A 20380-nucleotide genomic window follows, 5' to 3' on the forward strand; every position below is an offset into this window, starting at 1 on the left:
TGAGCGAGCGACGTGTCCCCCGATCGATTTCCAGAACGAAAAATAAAGTGCACGTGCTATTCCTGCGCTCTGATGCACGCACGGTGTTGACGCGGCGCGCACGGCCAGCCGCCTCTCTTTCACCGGGGAATATTAAAGCCCGCCACTGCCGGGCCGTGTTTGCAAAACATCCAGGTTTTCGCAAACATCCACCGTTTTGCTTACCGTCCGCGCGACCAATGGCTACTTTTCATTCTTACGCGCCGGATACTCTGAATGCAGGAACCCCTTTCCGCTGCAGGAACTGGGTCGAAACCCCTTCCCTTTCGCGCTGACCGTAGAGATCTTGGGAAAACCAACATATCGAGCAAAATTATCTTCTTTTCGATAATAATTTATAGAAGGATGTGTTGCGTTTCCTAAAATGTTATAAGAAAAAGAAGAAGGCTACGAAAGGTTGCTTCGGTGTGGTCACAGCTTTACAATGAGAGGGATGAGAATACACTCTGAAAGTCAAGGTAAATGATCAACGTTCTCCTTACAATAGACGATAAATAATTCCGATTTATTTCCTTGTTCTGTGTTGCAATTACAGGATCGTTAGCTGCCGGATTATTCTCGGATTCTTACAATCTGAAGGAATTGGGGGCCAATCACACGTCTTGGAAATGGAACCCGCATCGTGTATACACTCAAGATCGGATAGATTATGTACATCGAGTTCTCGAGACGTCTGTAGCATATTATCTCGAGAGACGGACACAACGGTCGAACAGACCGCGCGAAACTTTGCGCGAACGGAAACGAAGAAAATTAGCAGAAATAAACGCGCAGAGACGTGCATTGTCTGTCGGCCACTGTTGGCTTCTACGTACTTAATATGTAGACATACACACTCGTCCATGAATCACGGGACATCGATGAGCTTGTTAAACGTTTCGTTATACTTCTCGCAATTCTTTACAACGATTCAGTCTTAATTTACGGTGCTTCCAATCTTTTCGTACGATCGATGTCTCAAATTTCTATGTCTACCACGAATATCGTAATTAAACAGCGAATGTGAAGTATTAAAACGATCAGAGGAATTTAATAACTTATCAGAATTGCTACAGGAAGAAATACATTCTTATTCGGCTTCTGTCTCTTGCAAATGATGCAGACGGTGACTCTGAGACGTCACTGAAGATTGCTGTACCAAACATGTCGGTATCTAAACACTTACTGAACATTTAAGTATCAGAAAAAATCATAAGGAAATATTCTAGATCGGAAGAAATGTATAATTATCCGAGTTAAGTAAAAACTCTGTTCAGAGCGAACGGCGGTGTCCCCTGACTTACGGACGGCAGTGTATAATGTAGAAATATTGCCGCGCTTAGACTACAATCGCTAACAATTAACGCATAGCTGGTTCTCGTTGAACGAACGAACATTGTCCATTAAATATCGAATACTGTGTAGCAGTCGGAAACACTGAAGACAGAGGTCTATGTAGTGGCAGGGACCGCGTCACATTTCTCCTTGGTCTCTTCAGCATCGGCTTCTTCCCCGGTGTCTCTCGTGGAACTATCGGCGAATATCGAACGGACTCTCTCTTTCCCCGGAGGCTGTTCTCCGTTTAAAGTCCGTCGGTTATCGGTTGGCCTTGGATCGAGTCCTCGCGACCTGGACAGAAATCTGAGTCGCGTTCCGTTCACATGAAACACTTGGACCGCGTCTGGAACTCCATGGGAGCGAAGCCTGTCGTGGAAACCCCGGTCGTCGGGCTGGATCCCATCATTGCCGAGGACACACCGACGCCAGTCACGCCTGAGGTCGACACCGCGACGCTACCTGGCTCCTCCTTCACGTTCACCACTGGAACGAACAAACAGAAAGGTTTGTTAGTCAGGAACTATTAGGTTGGAGGGAACGTTATCTCGTATTTTAAATAAGCAAATATTTATTTAATTATTTTGTAATTTTGTTTGTGAATCGAAAACACATGTTGCTGGTGAGTCATTGGGAAAGAAGAATCTACAGGTTACCTGAAAGATGGCAACAAGTTGTTACAAATAATGGAGATTAGATCATTCATTCAAATTCGAGTTCATTCAAATGTTTTCTTTAAAATACGACAGAACTCTCTCTCCAACCTAATGTTAGGAAACTGCCGCTAATATGCAAATGGAAAAAATTGTCGAAAATGTTTTACAACGTAACCGGAAGTTATCCTAAGCCGAATGTGAATTGTAAGAGGTATTAGAATGAATATAATAACTACTTTCAGGCCAATAACACCGGGCAGACATGGTCTCGGTGGAGAGGGCAGCCTCGTGTCTCCTGGCGCAGGTGGTGAAGCCACTGCCGAAGGAGCTGCCGCCCATAGCTCCTGGAGAACTCGCTGTTCCACCTGGAACATCCAGGTAATTGCCTTGAAACGCTTTGCTTGGTCGTCCAGCTTTTCGACGGGGACAAGGAGCGGGATTGGGTGCTGTCTGGAGGAGAGACTCACTTAGGGAGGTGCCAAGTTGACCGTAGCCGTTCATCGTTGGTATCTGCATCGACTGCACCGGCTGCAATTGTGGCTGTAGCTGCGGGTAACAATAAGTTTCTATCGTTAACGAACTGCTCACGGGTGAGGCTTGTTCAGAAACTTACCGTTTGGCAATGTCCGTAGGAGAGCTGGGACTGTTGCAGGCTCCAGGCGCTGGAATGATTCGGACAAATTCAGAACAAGTCTGGTAAAGCGATGTGGCAGTAAGTAGGGTAAAGGTACCAGTTATCATGCCCCACCCGGTTATCGGACACAAAACAAGCTCTTTAGAAATTAATAAAAGTAGCATGAAGTGAAGAATTTAAAAAATTAATTAATTAATCTGTTATCAAATAGACTGCGGATCTTTATACATTTATTTATGAAGCTGTCAATATACATAGATAATATAATATAGATAATCGATGCTTATTTTGCATAAAGATCCGCAATCTAGTTATCGCAAATTTCTTGTGTCCGATAAATAGGACCAAAACTTCGGAATAAAACTTCGTTAATGTCTCGTTTGCCTTTTAACAAGGTCGTCGAGAAAAATTTGACGATACAGAAGAAAGCTTGATACTCAATCGTTTGCCACAAATAATGCAAAAAAAATTACAAAATGCCTTCAGATTAATAAAAGACTTTTCAAGTCGTCGCTAAATATCCGGTAACTGGTAGCTATACCCTGTACCACTGGAAAATGAACAGTGAATCAAACGTAACGCCGTACCCAGTGTCGTATCTTGTGTAGGTGGACGGTGCGTACGAAGGTGGCGAGTGACCGAACAGGCTTCTGGGTCCGAGATGGACATGCGTGGTCGAGAAGGGCTCGCCGTAGAAGGGCGGCTTGTAATAAGGAGTGTTCCTGGAGGGCCGTTTCATGCGTCTACGCCGCCTGTAGTTGCCGTTCTCGAACATATCCGAATACTGGGGGTCTGCGCAAAAAGGGTCCGGCATCGTTACTCGGTAGGGCCCACCGCGTTCCATGAACAATACATGTCCAACATGGAGGGCCATATTTATGTACCGTTTAACACATGCGCGACCAGGGCCATGTACATATTTTGTATACCACAAAGCGGCCGGCACACTTCTCATTCAATATTCAATAACTAGAATAGGACAATCCGAAAGAAATGCTGGTCGCGGACGTGTTAATTTGTGTATAGTCTTTCTAATGGGCCACTGTGAACGATCAAAGGGTCCGCGCAGGGACTGACCTACGCCCCAGAAGTTGCCCTTGCCGTCAGTGCCGCTGTCGCGGGCGATCTTGATGAAGCACTCGTTGAGGGACAGGTTGTGCCTGATGGAGTTCTGCCAGCCCTTCTTGTTCTGCTGGTAGTAGGGGAATCTGGTGGTGATGTACTCGTAGATCTGTTTCAGGGTTGCCCTTTTCTGTGGGCTCTCCTGTATCGCCATCGCGATTAGGGCCACGTAGCTGAACGGCGGTTTCTTGCTCGTGGAATCGTTGCTGCCGTTCTCGGTTCTGCTGGCGGACCCCGTGGCGTTCCCATTGGCCACGGTGGTGGGCACACCGTTGCTAGACGGTGCCGATGGGGTCGAGGGATTGCTGTTGCTGGTGCTGTGCAGGGCCCCGGTCGGCGAGGAGCCCTTCTCGTCCAGATGATGATGTGCAGAGCCGGTCGAGTGCTTCGACAAGGTCGAGGAGGGACTGTGCAGGCTATGATGGGAGTGATGATGGCTCAGGGAACCGTGATGCGACGCCAGACATCTCTCCAGGCTCACCGTGGCGTCCAGATCCTTCGCCGACGGACCCACGCAACCATTCTGCATCTCCGACACGAAGCTGCTCACTGAAATGCACGTACAAAAGCCTCTCCTGAACATACCGGACTGTACGCGCTGTGGAGGATCCTATCTACGCGACACGCAAGGTGATTCGAGTTGAACGCAAGCTCCGGGAACGTGGACAATGGCCGCTCGATCGACACCACCGCACACCAGGTTCCGAGAAATCCCGGCACCGTGAAACAATCGGATCTTTGAAAGGAATCCGGACCCCCCTGACGACCCCTCCGCAGGATACCCGAGACGCGATAAGCTCGACGTGTCCGTCGGCTTGGAGGAATCGTAGCGCAAGATGAAGTCATTCCGCAGGTTGCTCTAGGACTCCTAGATAGGAGTACGAGTCAGAAGCGAGTGGACACTCTGTTGGTGGAATCCTAACATGGCTACGTTGATTAGCAATGTGTTATTACTAGATTAATTACTACTTGTTAAGGTTGAAAAGAAATTTTTATAGCGTTCCTGTGTCTTGCAATTGAAGAAGAAAATTTTTATTTTGCATAAAGATCCGCAGTCTAGTTGTTACCTTATCTATTAACCGTTTGCACTCGACATGGCGACTCCGAGACGCCAGTAAAAATTGCCACAAACATTTTACATATTATCAAAGTCGTCTGTATTCTGTAAATTGTGAAAAGCTCAACTGTTCTATGAGGAAACAGGTTCAATTTGATGTGCCACGATGTAGAAAAGATTACATAGAATGAAAATGGAGATATAGAATTAAAAACTGTTCACTTGTATCAGGTCAGTTGTCCCTGAAGAGAACAGAGGTTTCACCGGTCTTTAGATAATTACTCCGAAATTTGGACTGACAGCTTGATTTATTTTCAGGTTTCTAGTGTACGCCAGCAGGTTCTGATTAGCAGCTCTCGGTGTACGCGTTTGGAATCGCCGTGAAACAAGGAGGCACGTACTCGGAAAGGAGTATCATGCGTGCGTGCATGACTCCGAGTGTGCCCCACGGCACGTGTAACTGGAACTGAACGTAATCGGACACCGATAACACTCGCGCGCGCGCGCGAGCGCTCGGAACAGAGGGTGGAGAACTCTGCGAACCGGGGCGAGGGCGGAACAAAAGGGAAGCGGACAGACGTGTGTATTTATCAGAGATTTAGAGAGCTTTTTTTCTACGCGGCGTATACGTCTATCGTTTTCGGAAAAATCATTTCACCTCGAATGCTTCCAGATCTGTCGGACCCGGTCGAGTCTTGTTTCCTGCAGACCCGATGCATCGAACACAAATTCGAGAACATTATATTTGAGGCATAATGTACCGCGCCACGGGAAACCTCCAGGCTGCGTATGGTTTCACAGTTGGAAGAACGGAGCAACCGTTTCCAAAACGGAAACACGATATTACGGGTAAATCGTTGCTACTGTGCAGAGACACTTCTCTCTGCCTCGCTCAAGATAATGGAGAAACTGTTTCGAACATGCTTGGTCCGCGAAGAGGAAACAGAAACGAAAACAGACATTTATTCGGCTCACGAAATCGACTCGCATTTATAGTATACACATGCACATTTCTAAAACGCAAGAATTCACCTAAAATTGTTGCCGGAGAATTCGTTGCAACTGTCAACGTGGGATGGCTACGTTTACAGATTACGCGAGTCCACATTCGAACGAGCGGTATCGACCGATGAAGAGGAAGAGAACGATGATAGACCAGCTAGTCCAGCGTGTCGTACATGCACGTCCTCGGTACGTGGATCCACGGTGCTAAAACAAGCAACGCGAGATCGCGATAACGTCAAACGTCGCGCCTCGCCAACACACCTGACTGCAACCGGAGATCCTTGCTACGCGACACCTACGAGGCCGCATCTGCTCTCGTCACGGGATCCCTTGTTTCGATTCGATCGACGATCGACTGATGAAAAACACTTATCGTGTGAGGAAAATTCCCCGGGACGCTCGCGCAAGATATACATAGAATGTCCGCTATCGATCACCCGGCGGGCAGAGATCGAAAGAGTTCTGAAACTTCTTGACAGACTCCGTTTAAAACGTGGAACAAAGGCGAGTTCTTAAAAATTGTAAGATATGAATCTTAATCTATGAAGAAGTTGCAGAGTCTAGAGAAAAAAAATTGTAGGTCCTATAAAACAATTCTAGCGCCTATAAAAATGCTGTATTGGCTATTAAAAAATTATAGAGCACTCGAGACAAGTTGTAGGACCTATAAAAGGATTGTAGAGGAAAAGTGGAACAATCGAGCAGGTATCTGCGAAGAATTGCAGTGACTGGAAATTCCAAGACGTATCGCGCCCTTGTTTCGAAGCTGTAACAGCGTTTCGTAACAGTCGAAAAAATGCAGCGCTCGGCTGATACGGGAAACAGTGACATAATTAGACTTGCGAAAGTTGGCCTTCGACGGTCGCAGGATTGCGATGACCGTTGTCGATATTCCGCGAACGTTTCGCGAGTCTTGCAAATTCGAAATACGGAGAACCGCGTAGCCAATAGGGTCAGTAGGTTGAGAACTGTTCGGTGTCGAATGAGCTGCGTCTATTTAGGAGAAATTGGAGAACGGTTGGATCACGCTAACGTACAATTTCTTGGGTTTTAGGGTCAGGGATGTCTGCAAAGTGCACTGTCGAGAGGTCAAGTCGAAGAAAAGTACGCGTTCGCACCGGGACGAAGGGGTAGTCTGCGATTCGCAGCCGTGATCTCATTGGCGTATAGGATTTCGCTGATCGGCGCCGGATGGATTCCCCGCGGCACTCGCAGCATTTCAGGAATGCGAATGCCACGGTTTCTCAATGCGTCGCGACAACGACCACGATGACAACGGCCTTCGGCTAGGGGATCGACTTTGCTGCGGCGATTTTTAGCTATCCAATAGTCCCTTCGCTGATAACGCAACTTACAGTCTATCCGCGAAGTAGAAACACCGGGCAAGAGACGGACAGTCGAAACGTCCACCTGCGAATCCGCAAATTTTGTTTCCCCCAGAACGTAGCCCCGGCTGTTCTACTAAACGCGAAACACCCCGTACATGTTTATAAACTGTTTGACATCGTACGAGGTGCGTCGTTGATGTTTTAACAATGAACGACCACAGTACCGCACACACATCGCCAAAACATATACTCGACTGCTGTGCAGGGTGGGCCGTGTATATTTTTAGGGTTCAAAATCGGGCGTGTTACCCCTTAAGAGTGCCCGCGTGCTCGTGCGAGAGTGTGGTGGTTTTTTCTATGCAAACTGGCGCTTCAACATCGCAATGAGGAGTTCAGAAGTGATCGATTGCGATTCTTAAAGGTCCAATCTATCTGTCCACAGCCCAAAATGCATATTTTCAAGTTATCCTGGAGTACATAATTTGTAATTGCGTCATAGATGCACAAAATCTTCAGTCCAATTACAAGTTCGCTATAAAAGATAGCGTGTGCAAAAAGGCACTTATAATTAACTGTTACGTAGGATAAGTCAGAAGATCGGGACACGCGTGGAGCTAATGATCCGTCGGCTGATCAGCGACTCCAATTTGGGGAGAGAAAGAAGAACACGTGCCACCCCTGTATACTGTTTCCCTGGAGCATGTTCGCGATCCCGTCGTTAACGTTGCAGCGAAGCTCCGCAGGTCAAAGGATCAAATTCCACGAAGAGCAACCGTGAGCATTAGAAGCGAGGAAAGATTATACCGATACATACATCTTTGCTTTTGTTTCGAGAGAATCATTCGGCTGTTGTTTCTTTTCGCGGACCGTAGGTGAAACTGTCCGAAGAAACAAGCTCGTCCGCAGCTCGACCGGAGAAGCGAAAGATACTGCGTATCAGGACGAGAAGAAGAAGAAGACGAAGAAAAAAGCGAATCGCGTCCCTAGAACACGCGAGGAGTAAGATGACGAGGGGAGGAACGAGGGGGAAGGTACGAGGATAAAAGAGAAACTCGAGGCAAGGGGCACAGAGGGTCATCCGAGCGACGATAGCGCATCGGTATCTTCGTTGTGAGCCAATCGTCGGCTGGTATCTCGACCTCTCTCGTCAACGTCGCCACAGCGTCGTTTTCTGCTCCTCGTTCTTCACCGACACCGGAAGTGCGGATGCAATTGCGCTTCTACACCGACGGGACAGCGTTCCCGAACGTTCCTCGAATTCGTCCAGAGTCACAAGGTGTTTCGACAAAGTAATTCACTTAAAACGCCGTTCTGTCAATAACCGGGTATTTCTTTTTAAAACTTCACACGAAGTGCAGCATCGTCGAACATCGCGGAAAATTCTGGTTATTGACACGATGATTGAACGCTACCAACCCTCGATAGAGGATCGCTAGTAGAATCGCCAGAACCAGTAAAATCTCTAAAATGATTAAATCAAAAATTACAAGACCCCGGAGATCTAGACCGTAACTGTTTTTCGTGTAATACGAGCACGAATAGATTTACGTACGGTGGTTCTAGCGCGAACCATAGACCCGTAACAGGTTCGTCGAAGTAACCCGTGCAAGAAATGCCTCTCACCGTGTTTGCTCCTTATCGCGGCGAGTGCGTTATCGTGTTTACTATAACCGGGGCGATGTTTTGCAAACGAGAAGAACGATCCAAAAACAGAAATCGCGGGCATTACCTAACGAGGGACGATAGGCGATAATTAGAACAGGGGGCCCGACCGTTTCCTCGGCGCTTGGTTCGTCGCCATCCGCTTTATCGCGGATCTCCTCTGTTCCCGCCTCTATCGTTTCGCGTCGAAGAGCCCGTCGTCCTGTTATCGTCGCGTTTATCGGGGCCACTGCGACGTAATTAGTCGCGGGGGCCCCGGTCGAGAAAGTCTGCTTTTCAAAAATATTTTCATCCTCGCCCCGCTCGAAAAATTTCTATGGAAATGTCCGAAACTCTCGAAACGATCTGACTCGACAGGAGTGCAGCAGACACGTCCTTTGATCACGAGGGCCCCCCGAAGACGGTCTAGCGTTAGGTCAGGGAACCGTTTCCCCTGTTCTCCGAGTTGGAAGGGTTGCAGACCGTTCAGGGGACCCGCGAATCACGACACGTCCTCAATGACTCCGGTGGTCCACGACTGCTTTATCTTACCAGCTAGAGATTAGTGCGAAGCGGTGCCCTTGTTTACTAGAGATCTATTTTAACGCGACGATTACATCCACGGCCTGATTTCAGCATAAATAAGCAGGGTCACGATATCTTCGAGAGTGACGCGCGACTCGCTCCGTCATTCTCTTCTCGCGGGACCATTCCGAACACCCTGGAATGATTTTCGACGTACAGTCCCTCTGTGACCACCTAAACCAACAACCCAAAACTCGACTGACGCGGTGTCCTTGCAGGACCTGTTTCGAATCTCTACCTCTTCAGGAAGGTCTAATAACTGGACTGCAGATATCAGGTTTGTTATTCAGCTGAATATCGAGAACATTTTAATCGCGTTTAATCGCGATTCTTTCAGATGCTACGATTAATTGGAAAGAACTACTTGAAACGTCGGAGGGACGAGTGCTGTGGAAGACGAAGAGGACAAACGCGGGCCGTCGAAGACGCTGAAACAGGCAGATTAGACGCCGCCGTGCAATAGACGCGATTAGGGCAGAATTTCGCTCGATAATCCCCGGGATCTATAATTAAACGTGTCCGGCTGTGTTTCGCGTTAGGCTTATCGCGAAGGCGGGTTGTTCGGCCGATAAATCGCGGCCGGCGGCTAAGCGGCTGTGCGAACTATGACGCGAATGTGGACCGCGAACCGTGACCGCCATATACACACTCGAGAGCCATCGGAGGCGAAGCCTTTAAAGTCCCCGGGGACCGAGGCACGCGAACGTATAAATACGATTCGGTGGGCGCTCTCTCTCTCTCTCTCTCGTTTTTAAAAGGAGGAGAATCCTCCTAACCGCGGAGGATGGCGTTGTCGTTGGCCGATATATCAGAGACCCGGTTGGTTGAATCCCGGCGAGCCTTCCCGGATTAGCGACCATAACTCTCGCCCGGAGAGCACTCCGAACCGCCGATTTCGAAAACACGAGACTCGGTCACTCTTGTTGCTCCTGCAAAGAATTTCGACCCTGCCTCCTATCGTTCCTATGCGAATTTCCTTTTGGAAACAGCGCTTCGCTGGAAACACCAGATGGAACTTCGCTGTAGCCTGTCTTCGGAAAGCAGAGCTCTAGCTCTTCAGTTTCCGCGGCTGTCCAGTTTTGCTCTAATCGCTACATTGTTGGCTGAAAGTCGGATCGCGTGAAGCGCGAATTGGAACACTGTCGAAGCCCTAACTGAATTTGTTTCTTTGGAGACTGAACTGCAAAGGATTGAGCAATCCTGAGACCAGTATTATTGAGATTATAAGTTATGATCGAGTGCACTGAAGTTGAAGTTGCTCGGGCACCGATGTCCGTTAGCATTCCGTTGGGGGGACAGTGTCGCCAGATTTTTTATGGGGGGTACACAGATATCGATAGAGGCGTTCTAGGGTTACGCACCGGCCGGCCGGATTAATTGTGTCCGGTGCCGGTGGTATCTGCGATTCAGCGGCCGTTCAGCGATTAGCGAATAAGAAAATCTGGTAATACGAGACCGTGCAAGCGAGCGAGCAACTGCCTCCCTTTCGTCCGGTTGCTATCTCCGCTCTGTGAATGTTACTCTGCGGCTTGGTGTATACACGATAACGCACTCTCCTGTTTCGGTACCAATCTCTTCGATCAATCTCCGATCGGTGGACCATGTTTCCTTTCGTCGTTTTCAATTCTTAATTTAATCGACGGAAGGATTGGCTTTTAAAAGTTTGCTTGTCTTACAATATACATATTAGTTATATCGTATTGTATAGCCAAGAAGCACACAGAGAGAGAGAGAGTGCCATCAATCAAGCATTGTCGCCACAAGCAAACACAAAAGAAACATTGCCGACTTTGAAATATCAACACAAATGAATAGTGTTAGACCAGTGCGAAAGCTCCTGTCCGATTTCCTATTAAAACACAAGGAATAGAGCACGAACCATTGCACTGAGATAATGCAGAAGCAGGCTAGCTGTTGTAACGCTATAATTACAAAAATCGGAGTTGATTACAGCCCCGAGGATTACGAAAACCGAGGGACACCCGATCCGGGTGGTTTTCATCGGGAACGAGGCTCGCCGTCGAAGACGAGTCAGTGACAACCCCTGGAGAAGCATAATCGCGGCAGCGAATGTAACTAAACGACGCGTGGAAAGATCAGGACGCAGCCTCCCGCGGTATATCATTCTCTGGCTGCCTCTCTCTCTCTCTCTCTCTCCCCCATTCGACGCCACTTTCTTTCCCCGTTCTTCAGCTTCGTTTTTCTCTGGCGACGACCCGCCCCCGCCATCCCTCGCGCGCGCGTTTCACAGTCTCTCTTTTCATCTGTTCTGCCGCGCGTTCCCCTCCGGCCTGTCGGCCGCCGCGAGAACAGTTTTGTATTATTAGAACGCGCGGCTATGTATTCGGCCACCACGAAAACACCAAGGAATCATTGGTTCGTGTCGTGACGGTGGCGAGATCCTGATCGCGTGACGTCAAACGAATTTTCGGAGCTGTCGGTCTCCTCGACGAGATTCAACCCGTGGTCTCTCTTCTGCTGTTCGTAGATTCGAAGGAAAGAGAACAGAAGCTTACCTTGATGAAGAGAAGGCAGAGGAGACGGCGGAGACACCTGAAAAGGCTCCTCCTTGATCTTCAGGGCATGAAGAGAGTCCCGCATACCGCACAAACCCATCACCTCCAACCCACCATTACCCTGCTGCAGCTCCTGAAAGAATTCCCACGATCAATCCGCGATCTACTCACATTCTGCACTCGAAGCTACTTCAGCTCCGAAATCGAACGTTTCTGCCGATTCGGAATATTTTCATTGAAATAGAAACAATTTTGAACAATTTTCAATTTCATATACTCAATTTTGATTAGATACGAACAAATGCAACAACGTAGAAAATATTTTGAATTTTTATAGTGGCGGCACAGAGTGATCTTCGAGTGCAAAGGACTAATAATGAACCAGAGCTATGAAATTGGAGTGCACTTCGACTTTCAATGAGTTCGATACACTGACGACGATGTAATGGCAGAAATGGTACTCTGTACATCTTCCGATGCTTTCACAATCCTATATTCGATCGCATAAATATTCTGTGTACTCGTATAAAATTTGTTGCAGAACCAGGTGGATGCTGAAGACCACTGACGCCCCCGCTAAGCGAATTCCTTATCGTAATCGGTTTCTGTTCGGGCGATTCCTGACGAGGGTCACAGAAGAGGAACACCGGCGTTGACGAAGAAAGGTGAACGAACCAGAGCCACCATCCGAAGTGGTTGGTGGACCAAGCCAAAGAGTCTTCTGGCTCGGAGCTCGCGATGTTTGAAGTGCCGTCGCCGGAAGCTTACAAACACCGGGCCGGTGTTGTGACATCGTATTATGCCAGGCGAAACTTACGATCTCTCTAGATCGTTAATTCGCGATCCGGCTTTACGACGTCTAGTTTTCGTCTGTGTACTTCACGCGGAACAACCGGTCAACCCGAGAAATCCGTTTCGCCCCCTCCGCGACGCGTTTTCTTGATCGAACGATATCTCTGAAATTGCAATCGTCTCGAATACGCTGAGGAACCTTCGGAGACCAATTGTCTGGCGCCTCCAAGACTTAAAAATCATCCATAACAGAGTTCTAAGTAATTTAAGTCCTGTTCTATTCAATTTGACACTTCGAGTGGCCTGACTCCCACGGAATGACAGACGGAATTACTTGTCCACGTTTGTGAATAAGTTTAACGTTACTGTACGGAGTGTGGCGGTTGAGAGATTAATCTTCTAACTTTTATTTTATAATAACGATTTTTCTTGTAGGGATCGAAGAACTTCGAAGTGACTTCGAAAGCCGAAGAAAAAAGAGAAATGCTGAAGGGACGTGTCACTGACCGACCGGTGAAGCATCCAAATCCTGAATCTGAATTCCAGAAGCGCGGCAGAGAGTGCAACGAGCTCGGACCACCGCGCCGTTCGCACGACCGACCGCAGAACTGCATCAACAGGCTGACACTGAAGAACGTCCTCGAAGGAGCTTTCGGGAACACGTGGCCGGCTCGTTAATTCAACAGGACAGCCATTAAATTAAGCCCGATCCTATCTCAACGCTAGCTTTGAACTCTCCACGAGAATCAACAAGAAAAACAAGTAGGCGGAGGAGAAGAAGAAGAAGTCGACGACGAAATCCTTCAGAGTGTATTCAACGGTGCGGACACACCGACGTGCAACAGCTACGACGGATCGACGACGCGTGTCTTATCGACTTGTTAATGAACACTTGGTTCTAAAATCATTTTATGGCGGATTAGCACCTTGAGAGATAGCGCGGTCAATGTAGAGCGTAGGGGGGCCAGAACCATTTTATGGCGAACTTGTTTCATCTAGAGTTAGTTTACAGCGACCGTGGCGACTTTATAGCAAATTCGCTGCACTGCAAATGAGAACGCAGTCACTGTAAAGGGGCCAAAGTGATTTTATAAAGAATTTGATTATATCTAGCGCTAATCTCCAGCCACTTGACAGCGACCGTGGCAACTTTATAGCAAACTAGTTACACCGTAAAAGATGTTCCAGAGGTACCATAGCCATTTTACAGCGAGCTAGACCAGCCACGAACGGTGCAGGTTCAGCTGGTGATGCATGAACGTAACGCGAGATCCTATCGATTTTTCGGCGAGCAACCGAACACCTTCGACACTGAATCTCTGGTTCGTTCATTCATAAGCCGAACAAGTCACCGATACCCGCATCGATCGAAACCACGGGCAGAGATCGCTGTGAGAACGCGCTCGGAATCGGCCGTGACGCAGTAGACGCAGAATCGGATTTATTGCGAAATTTTCGAGGTCGCGACCCGCGCTTTTTCTCGTTTCCTTTTTTTTCATGGCCGGTTCGCTCCGCGCGACGATAAGCGTCGCGAGTCACGTTTTATCGGGTGTTCGGCGAGCGACGGACGCGATTCGCGGCGAGAGACACGAAAAACCGGGAAAATTCAGACAAATCGCGGCTTCTGTTTCGCTGTTGATACGTGGCGAGATCGACGATGTCCGAACCCCGCTTGCGATTTAATTTCATTGAACTTTTCATCGTGTGAAATGGGTTGATGGCAAAGGGTTGATCATCGAAGGTCCAGGGTCGGCAAGTGTTCAGACTCACCCCTGCAACTGGAATAACGTGCGACACCATCCTCGTCTTCTCCAGGCCTTCGTGATTCATAAAACCGTCGCTCGAAGCGGCATTTACACAACACTGATCGATATCCCTCGGCTTCCCTCGGCTCCGACGATCCAGCTACCGCTCTTTCAGAACACTCACACTTTTTGCGATATTTTACCAGGACGATTAGAATCGATCCGGTTCACTGTTCAGCACTGTCGCCAGGTAACGCACAGCTGCGACGATTGGTCTTACATCTTCAGGAACTGGTATCGTCGCACAGAAACAAACGCTCAACGTCGGAACGGTTAACAAACGGGAACGCTGTACCCTCTCTCTCTCTCTCTCTCTCTCTGGACGATCTGGAATAGAAAAATGTATTCAATTAGAGGACGATTCGATTTTCCACTTTGCCAATTCAAATCTTTGCACAAGCACCGAGCTAAATTCTAGTTTCACCTTTAGGAAATTTGATGAACCAAGAATTCAGCTCAGTTGTAGGACTGTTCAATGACAATTTGATTGACTTTTAGGGCCCCGAGCTGCGAGAACGAACGCGTCCAGAAAGACACCCCGGATCCAGATCAGAGGATGCTTTTCCGAAGAAGATTCGACCCGGAGGTTGTCGGAGCGACCTCGAGAGCGAGAGAATCACCGAGTTTGACACCGTGAGGGATCGATGACGAGCGAGCAACAGCTGAACACTTTAGCCGTGCGAGAGAACGATGGAAAAGGGACCCGATCCCGGCGGAGTCGTTGAGACTTCCGGCGGCCGCCGACAGAGAATCCTCCAGAGAATATCTCTCGTAAATTTCGACAATTGAGCGAGGGTGAGCACGCGTAAGCGGCCCGTCAAACACAGCTATTTCTGGGCCTTCTGCCCATTAGCTGCCACTAATGTTAGGCGATCGGGGGCCCGGTCTATTAACGAGAAATTATTTATGCCGGCCGAGATCCTCGGCTCGATAGGTAGCGTTAGGCGCGTTTTCGATCGCGCGGATTTTATAATATATGTATTTGTGTCTTCAAATGTGTAAGTGCAATATATCATTTTTAAAAGTCCGGAGTCTGAATTGGAGTCACTGTGAATTTTAGATGAAGCAGGTTGCTTAAAAATAAATAAAATGTAACAAGGACTGGTCTAACAGGTAATTAGAATAATTTACAATTAATTGATCGAACTATGTATAAGCACCTTGAAGAATTCTGTGACTTACATTAGACGAAGTTTTGATTAGAATTTCGAGCAACCAGTGATTCGAATGAACTATCAGTCGCGGCGCAGATACTGGAATTAATTAATCGTTGCCATTGGAACCGACAACCCGGCCGTTCTTTTGACGTAATTAAGAAAACTCGCTATCTTGTTCGCGGCAGGAGGAAGGAGCCATTTATCTCGTTGTTTAGTAAACACCGCGTCTCGGGTTCGCAGAATCGCCGAACGAAGTTTACAAACTCGCCAGCGACCCAGCCTTCTAGATATTTAAATAATACACAAAATCGCAGCGCGCCTCTCTCCTCTTTTTATTTTTGTTCCGGCTACGATATAGTAAACCATCTTCATTCATGAACAGACTCGTTCGCGACCCTACATATCTTATTTTCTCGACGCAGCATGTTTTCGAACGGCTAATTTCTAATTCCGGTTGCTACGGACAAATCTTATGGAGAAACGTGGGACAAAGTGCCGACGGACCTGAATTTCAAGAACATTCAAGAAAAATGGTCCAAAAATCTCCTCGAACTAACAAAGTCTTTTGTTTTAGATCGAGGAACCTCCGAATCAATCTCGGGGAGAAATCAAGAACAGGATCAAGAATTACAGCTTGGTCCATTGACGAAGAATACAAATTAAATTCAACGAATTATATTATTGCGTATAATAACTTATTCGGACCACTGTACGTTCCTACGTACAATTGCAATTAATTTAGAAACTGAATACTAATTACACGATTCTCTTTCAGAGACAAAGAGACAAAGGACCAGCGCAAGAAGAGGATCTTTAGCTTGAAATCTCTGAAGGCAATACCTGTGCAACGTTGCCGATGGTTCCTGGCGGATTTCAGCTCAGTCTCGGCACTTGATGGAACAGCACTTTGCAAAATGGATCCTCGCGGAGGACCGTTGATCCTTGAGGTGTTAATCTCTTCGGGAAAGCAGCTTCGCAGTTCGCAGCAGCTTAGAATTCCAGGCACGAGGAACAAAGAGAGTGTGAGGATCACTTAGGCATCCAGATATCGCGGTAACGCCTTTGTCTTCGACTCCAGGACACCCGATGATCGATGATCGCGAGGAACGAGCGGAGACCTCGAGGAACACGCGTCGTTAGAGGAAAACCAGCCAAGATTGAGACTGATTGAGACCGTTTCGAGCCAGCTAGCGAGCGATTCGGAGTGGGTGGAGGCGCGCGGAGGCGGAGTTACGCTGCTCGAGAGAGCCGGCCAACTTATCGACGCCCTCCTACTCTTCTGGTTCGCGGCTCTCTGCTGGCTCTCCGCCTCTTCTGCCTCTCGACCGAAAACTGCCCGACCGAAACCTCCGATCGTGTCCCCGGCGACCAACTTCGAGCTGCTCTCGCAAGACTTTCCGCGGAAATGTCGCTTAACCGAACGAGTACAGGCTTCCGGAGCTTTTGCGGGCCCTCTGGTCTTCCCACTGGGCCCCGGGCTCAGCAAAAGTAGCTTGAACTTACTGTTCTATTTATTTCAACTTCGCAGCCCAGAAATGGACTCGGTTTACAATTTATAATACATAGTTTAAGCTCACTCGTTCTTTCAATAAATGTTGTAAGTACTGTAAATGCTGTAAACACTGCGAGGGCTAAACGAATAGCTCCAGATACTTGCGAAGCAGGCGAGCAAATAACTTTTAAAAATGATTCAGTTCGTGTAAGGTGCTCGCGAATTCGGACCTGCACGTTTTGCGAATTAACAGTGACGCGAATTTTGCAGGTCGAGCGAGGTGTTGGGACACAGCAGAAAAATCTGGAACTGGTCTCGACTGGCGGTTAGGGATGGTTTTGTAGGTCAGTCGATCGTGGTACCGCACCGGTGCAAAACGACGCAAGGATTATGTAAGCGAGCTCAGGTGACCGTTGGGAAATCGCGGGAACGTTAGGCAACGATTATTCTGCGCGATAATCATTACCTGGAACGATCGAGCGGGAATTAAGGCCACGAAACGCGGTGAGGAACGTCGATGAATCCAGGTGAGCCCCGTTTCGCCATCGCATCGAGTGGCCTGAATTACGTCTGTCCGCAGGTCGACCGATTCCACTGCGCTGCCCCTGTAACGCGCAACCATGACTTTTAATCGACGCGCACGTGTCCATCCGGATCAATACTGCGGGGCAGTCCATCGAGAACGAGACTGAACGAAAAACGTTCAACTGCGAGCTTTGTTCCCTCTCGAAAGCTTCTGCGATTCAAACTCCTTTTTCTTTTCAATCGAAAGGAAGGCTTTCCTCATTTGTCCATCGGTCCGCTCGATATTTCTCATCGCAGAATCTCCGCGAAAGCTTTGGAATTCCGTGCTGGTTTCTTTTTTCGTCGTTTTTAAAGAGGAATTCGGTTTTTCTGGATCGACGAGGGCGTATTCGGCTAATTGATCCATCGCATGTATTCCCGTCCGAGTAGAGAACGGCAGAGGGAGAGACGTGTTCCCGCATGGTGGAGAGTAGAGGGGAAGGAAATGTAGACGCCATGCTTTGGGCGGAGACTGCGGAACATTAAGCTCATCGATTGGACGAAGGACCGACCTGGTGCATCGACTTGCATACCCTCCGCGCGCCGGCCCAGTCGACGCTTCCTTCCCGAGTCCTTGCTCGCTGGGAACTGTTGCCCTGGGAACGCGACGTCCTCCGTTTACCGCTGCAACCTTACACAATATCTGGAAAATCTATGCTCTCGATATTAGACTGCAACTTCGCCCTGTTGCCGTGCGATTCGCACAAAAAAAAACAATTTTACGTTCCATGTAATACCGTGAACCCTCAATTGCAGGTCGATAGCTGTGCTCCAATTTGTCGCTTTCTGCGATAAAACACTGGGAACGATGCTCGTAACATACCTGGAACCCGTGAATTGTTTGGGACCCGGATGAATGATTGCAAGACCCAGAAGAAAATCGTGGAGCACAAGGAAAAATCGTAGAACTTATGGAGACATTTTCAAATCTTGGAAAGCATAGGAGAAAATAGTGGGTCCTAGCAAAAGGTTGTAGGACCCAGGAAAAAATTGTGGAACCTAGAGGAAGGTTGTAGAAGCCAGGAAAAAAATTGTGGGACCCAGAAAACGGTTCTAGAAGCCAGGAAAAAATTGTGGAGCAGAAGGAAAAATCGTAGAACTTATGGAGACATTTTCAGACCCAGGAGAGCATAGGAGAAAATAGTGGGTCCTAGGGAAAGGTTGTAGAAGCCAAGAAAAAATTGTGGAGCAGAAGGAAAAATCGTAGAACTCATGGAGACATTTTTAGACCTAGGAGAGCATAGGAGAAAATAGTAGATCCTAGGAAAAGGTTGTAGGGCCCAGGAAAAAATTGTGGAACCTAGAGAAAGGTTGTAGAAGTCAGGAAAAAAATTGTGGGACACTGAAAACGGTTCTAGAGGCCAGGAAAAAATCGTGGAGCAGAAGGAAAAATCGTAGAACTTATGGAGACATTTTCAGACCTAGGAAAGCATAGGAGAAAATAGTGAGTCCTAGGAAAAGATTATAGGGCCCAGAAAATATTGTTGAGCCTAGAGAAAGGTTGTAGAAGCCAAGAAAAAAATTGCGGGACCCAGAAAACGATTCTAGAGGCCAGGAAAAAATTGTAGAGCGTAGGCAGTACAGTGGGGTTGACGAGAAAATTTCAGTGCGACTTAAGAATCGTAACCGGAACCGAGATCCCAAGACAAATAAACAGTGCTCGGCATCCGAGCCATTGATCGTGAGCAATATAAATACTTCCTATGCGATATAGGAGCGATTCAGAGAAATGGTCCGCGATACGTGTCGACGATTACGTAACACGAGGCTACGTGATTTAGGCAGGATACTGATATCAGACGTATCAACCACGCCGTGGTATGGCTTGCGTTTCTTAATTCCTGCGCTCGGGTTCTCGGTCGCTGTATCGAAATAGTTTTAGAACGTTTTCTTTTCTTTTGTGGAAGATTGTTACTAGGCCCCACAATTTTTTTTCTAGGTTTTACGACCTGTACGCGGACATTTTTCGAATTTTGTCGTTTGCTAGGTAAACGTGTAGGAACAGTCGACTGTCCGGTAATAAGACGATGAAACGATTAAATTGCCGTTTGAAATTCGCAACGCGGCCGGATATTTTTCAACGGGTGATAACGGATCGTTGATCGAAAGCAAGCGGACCCGCGGCTCTGGATGTTGTCACTGTAACAGTGTATTGTTAGGCCGGCACAATGAGCGTGTTTAACAATACCGCGAACCGATCCAGTCGATTGTTTCTTCGCCTGTTAACATTACCGTTGCCATTAACGGCCGCATGCGCGGCTCGTTCGTTGTTAAAACACCGTGCGCTTTACTTCTTCGATTGTTATCGGTCGCGTGATAACACCGGAACAGATGTATTATACTTAATAAAGCGCGTACGTGTTCGATCATTCGCCGCTGATCGCGAATAGAAAATTGTTGCAGAGACGAATCTCTAAATTTTCCCGCGCGGTTCATGCATAAGTGAAAACGATAAATCAGCGTGACCCTAAAGGGCGATCGAAACAAAATATTCAGGGAGTCCCTGCGAAGGAGAAAAAAGTTACGAGCCGACGAACGAGCTCCGAGAAAGAGAAAGAAGAAGGGGGCCGTTGTTGTTTTGATTAGGGAATGTCAAAGCAAAACGGGCCTCCAGTTAGGAGCACTGAGGTGCTCTTTCTTTCGTGGCACACCTCGGCTAAAGCCCCCCGGGTT

The 20380-nt window shown here is 47.9% G+C and overlaps 1 protein-coding gene across 7 annotated transcripts; it reads right to left on the reverse strand.

The window, feature by feature from the left end:
* Positions 1–522: 522 nt before the first annotated feature.
* Positions 523–16974, reverse strand: LOC143218634 (uncharacterized). 7 transcript variants are annotated; one of them, XM_076443957.1, is made up of 9 exons: positions 16492–16972; positions 14460–14821; positions 11898–12030; positions 3721–4314; positions 3231–3435; positions 2623–2671; positions 2477–2555; positions 2246–2374; positions 523–1839 (listed from the first exon to the last, which is right to left on the reverse strand). In XM_076443957.1, the coding sequence occupies exons 2-9, from the start codon at positions 14517–14519 to the stop codon at positions 1676–1678; spliced, it is 1413 nt and encodes a 470-aa protein (XP_076300072.1). In that variant the 5' UTR covers positions 14520–14821; positions 16492–16972; the 3' UTR covers positions 523–1675. The 7 variants fall into 7 exon arrangements, with proteins under 7 accessions (XP_076300072.1, XP_076300070.1, XP_076300071.1 ...); XM_076443955.1 differs by having other exon boundaries at positions 2246–2404; positions 16492–16971; XM_076443956.1 differs by having other exon boundaries at positions 2246–2395; positions 16492–16969.
* Positions 16975–20380: the final 3406 nt, after the last annotated feature.

The sequence above is a fragment of the Lasioglossum baleicum genome, chromosome 20, assembly GCF_051020765.1.
Source record: "Lasioglossum baleicum chromosome 20, iyLasBale1, whole genome shotgun sequence".
NCBI classification, from domain to species: Eukaryota; Metazoa; Arthropoda; class Insecta; order Hymenoptera; family Halictidae; genus Lasioglossum; species Lasioglossum baleicum.

What these genes read in the sequence shown, in the direction of transcription:
- LOC143218634 (XM_076443953.1), bottom strand. Translation starts at nt 14,519, where the DNA reads ATGAATCACGAAGGCCTGGAGAAGACGAGGATGGTGTCGCACGTTATT. An exon ending in ACGTTATTCCAGTTGCAGGG is followed by an intron (nt 12,031 to 14,459) that starts GTGAGTCTGAAC and finishes GAATTCTTTCAG; the next exon opens with GAGCTGCAGCAGGGTAATGG. An exon ending in GGGCAACTTCTGGGGCGTAG is followed by an intron (nt 3,436 to 3,720) that starts GTCAGTCCCTGC and finishes CTTTTTGCGCAG; the next exon opens with ACCCCCAGTATTCGGATATG.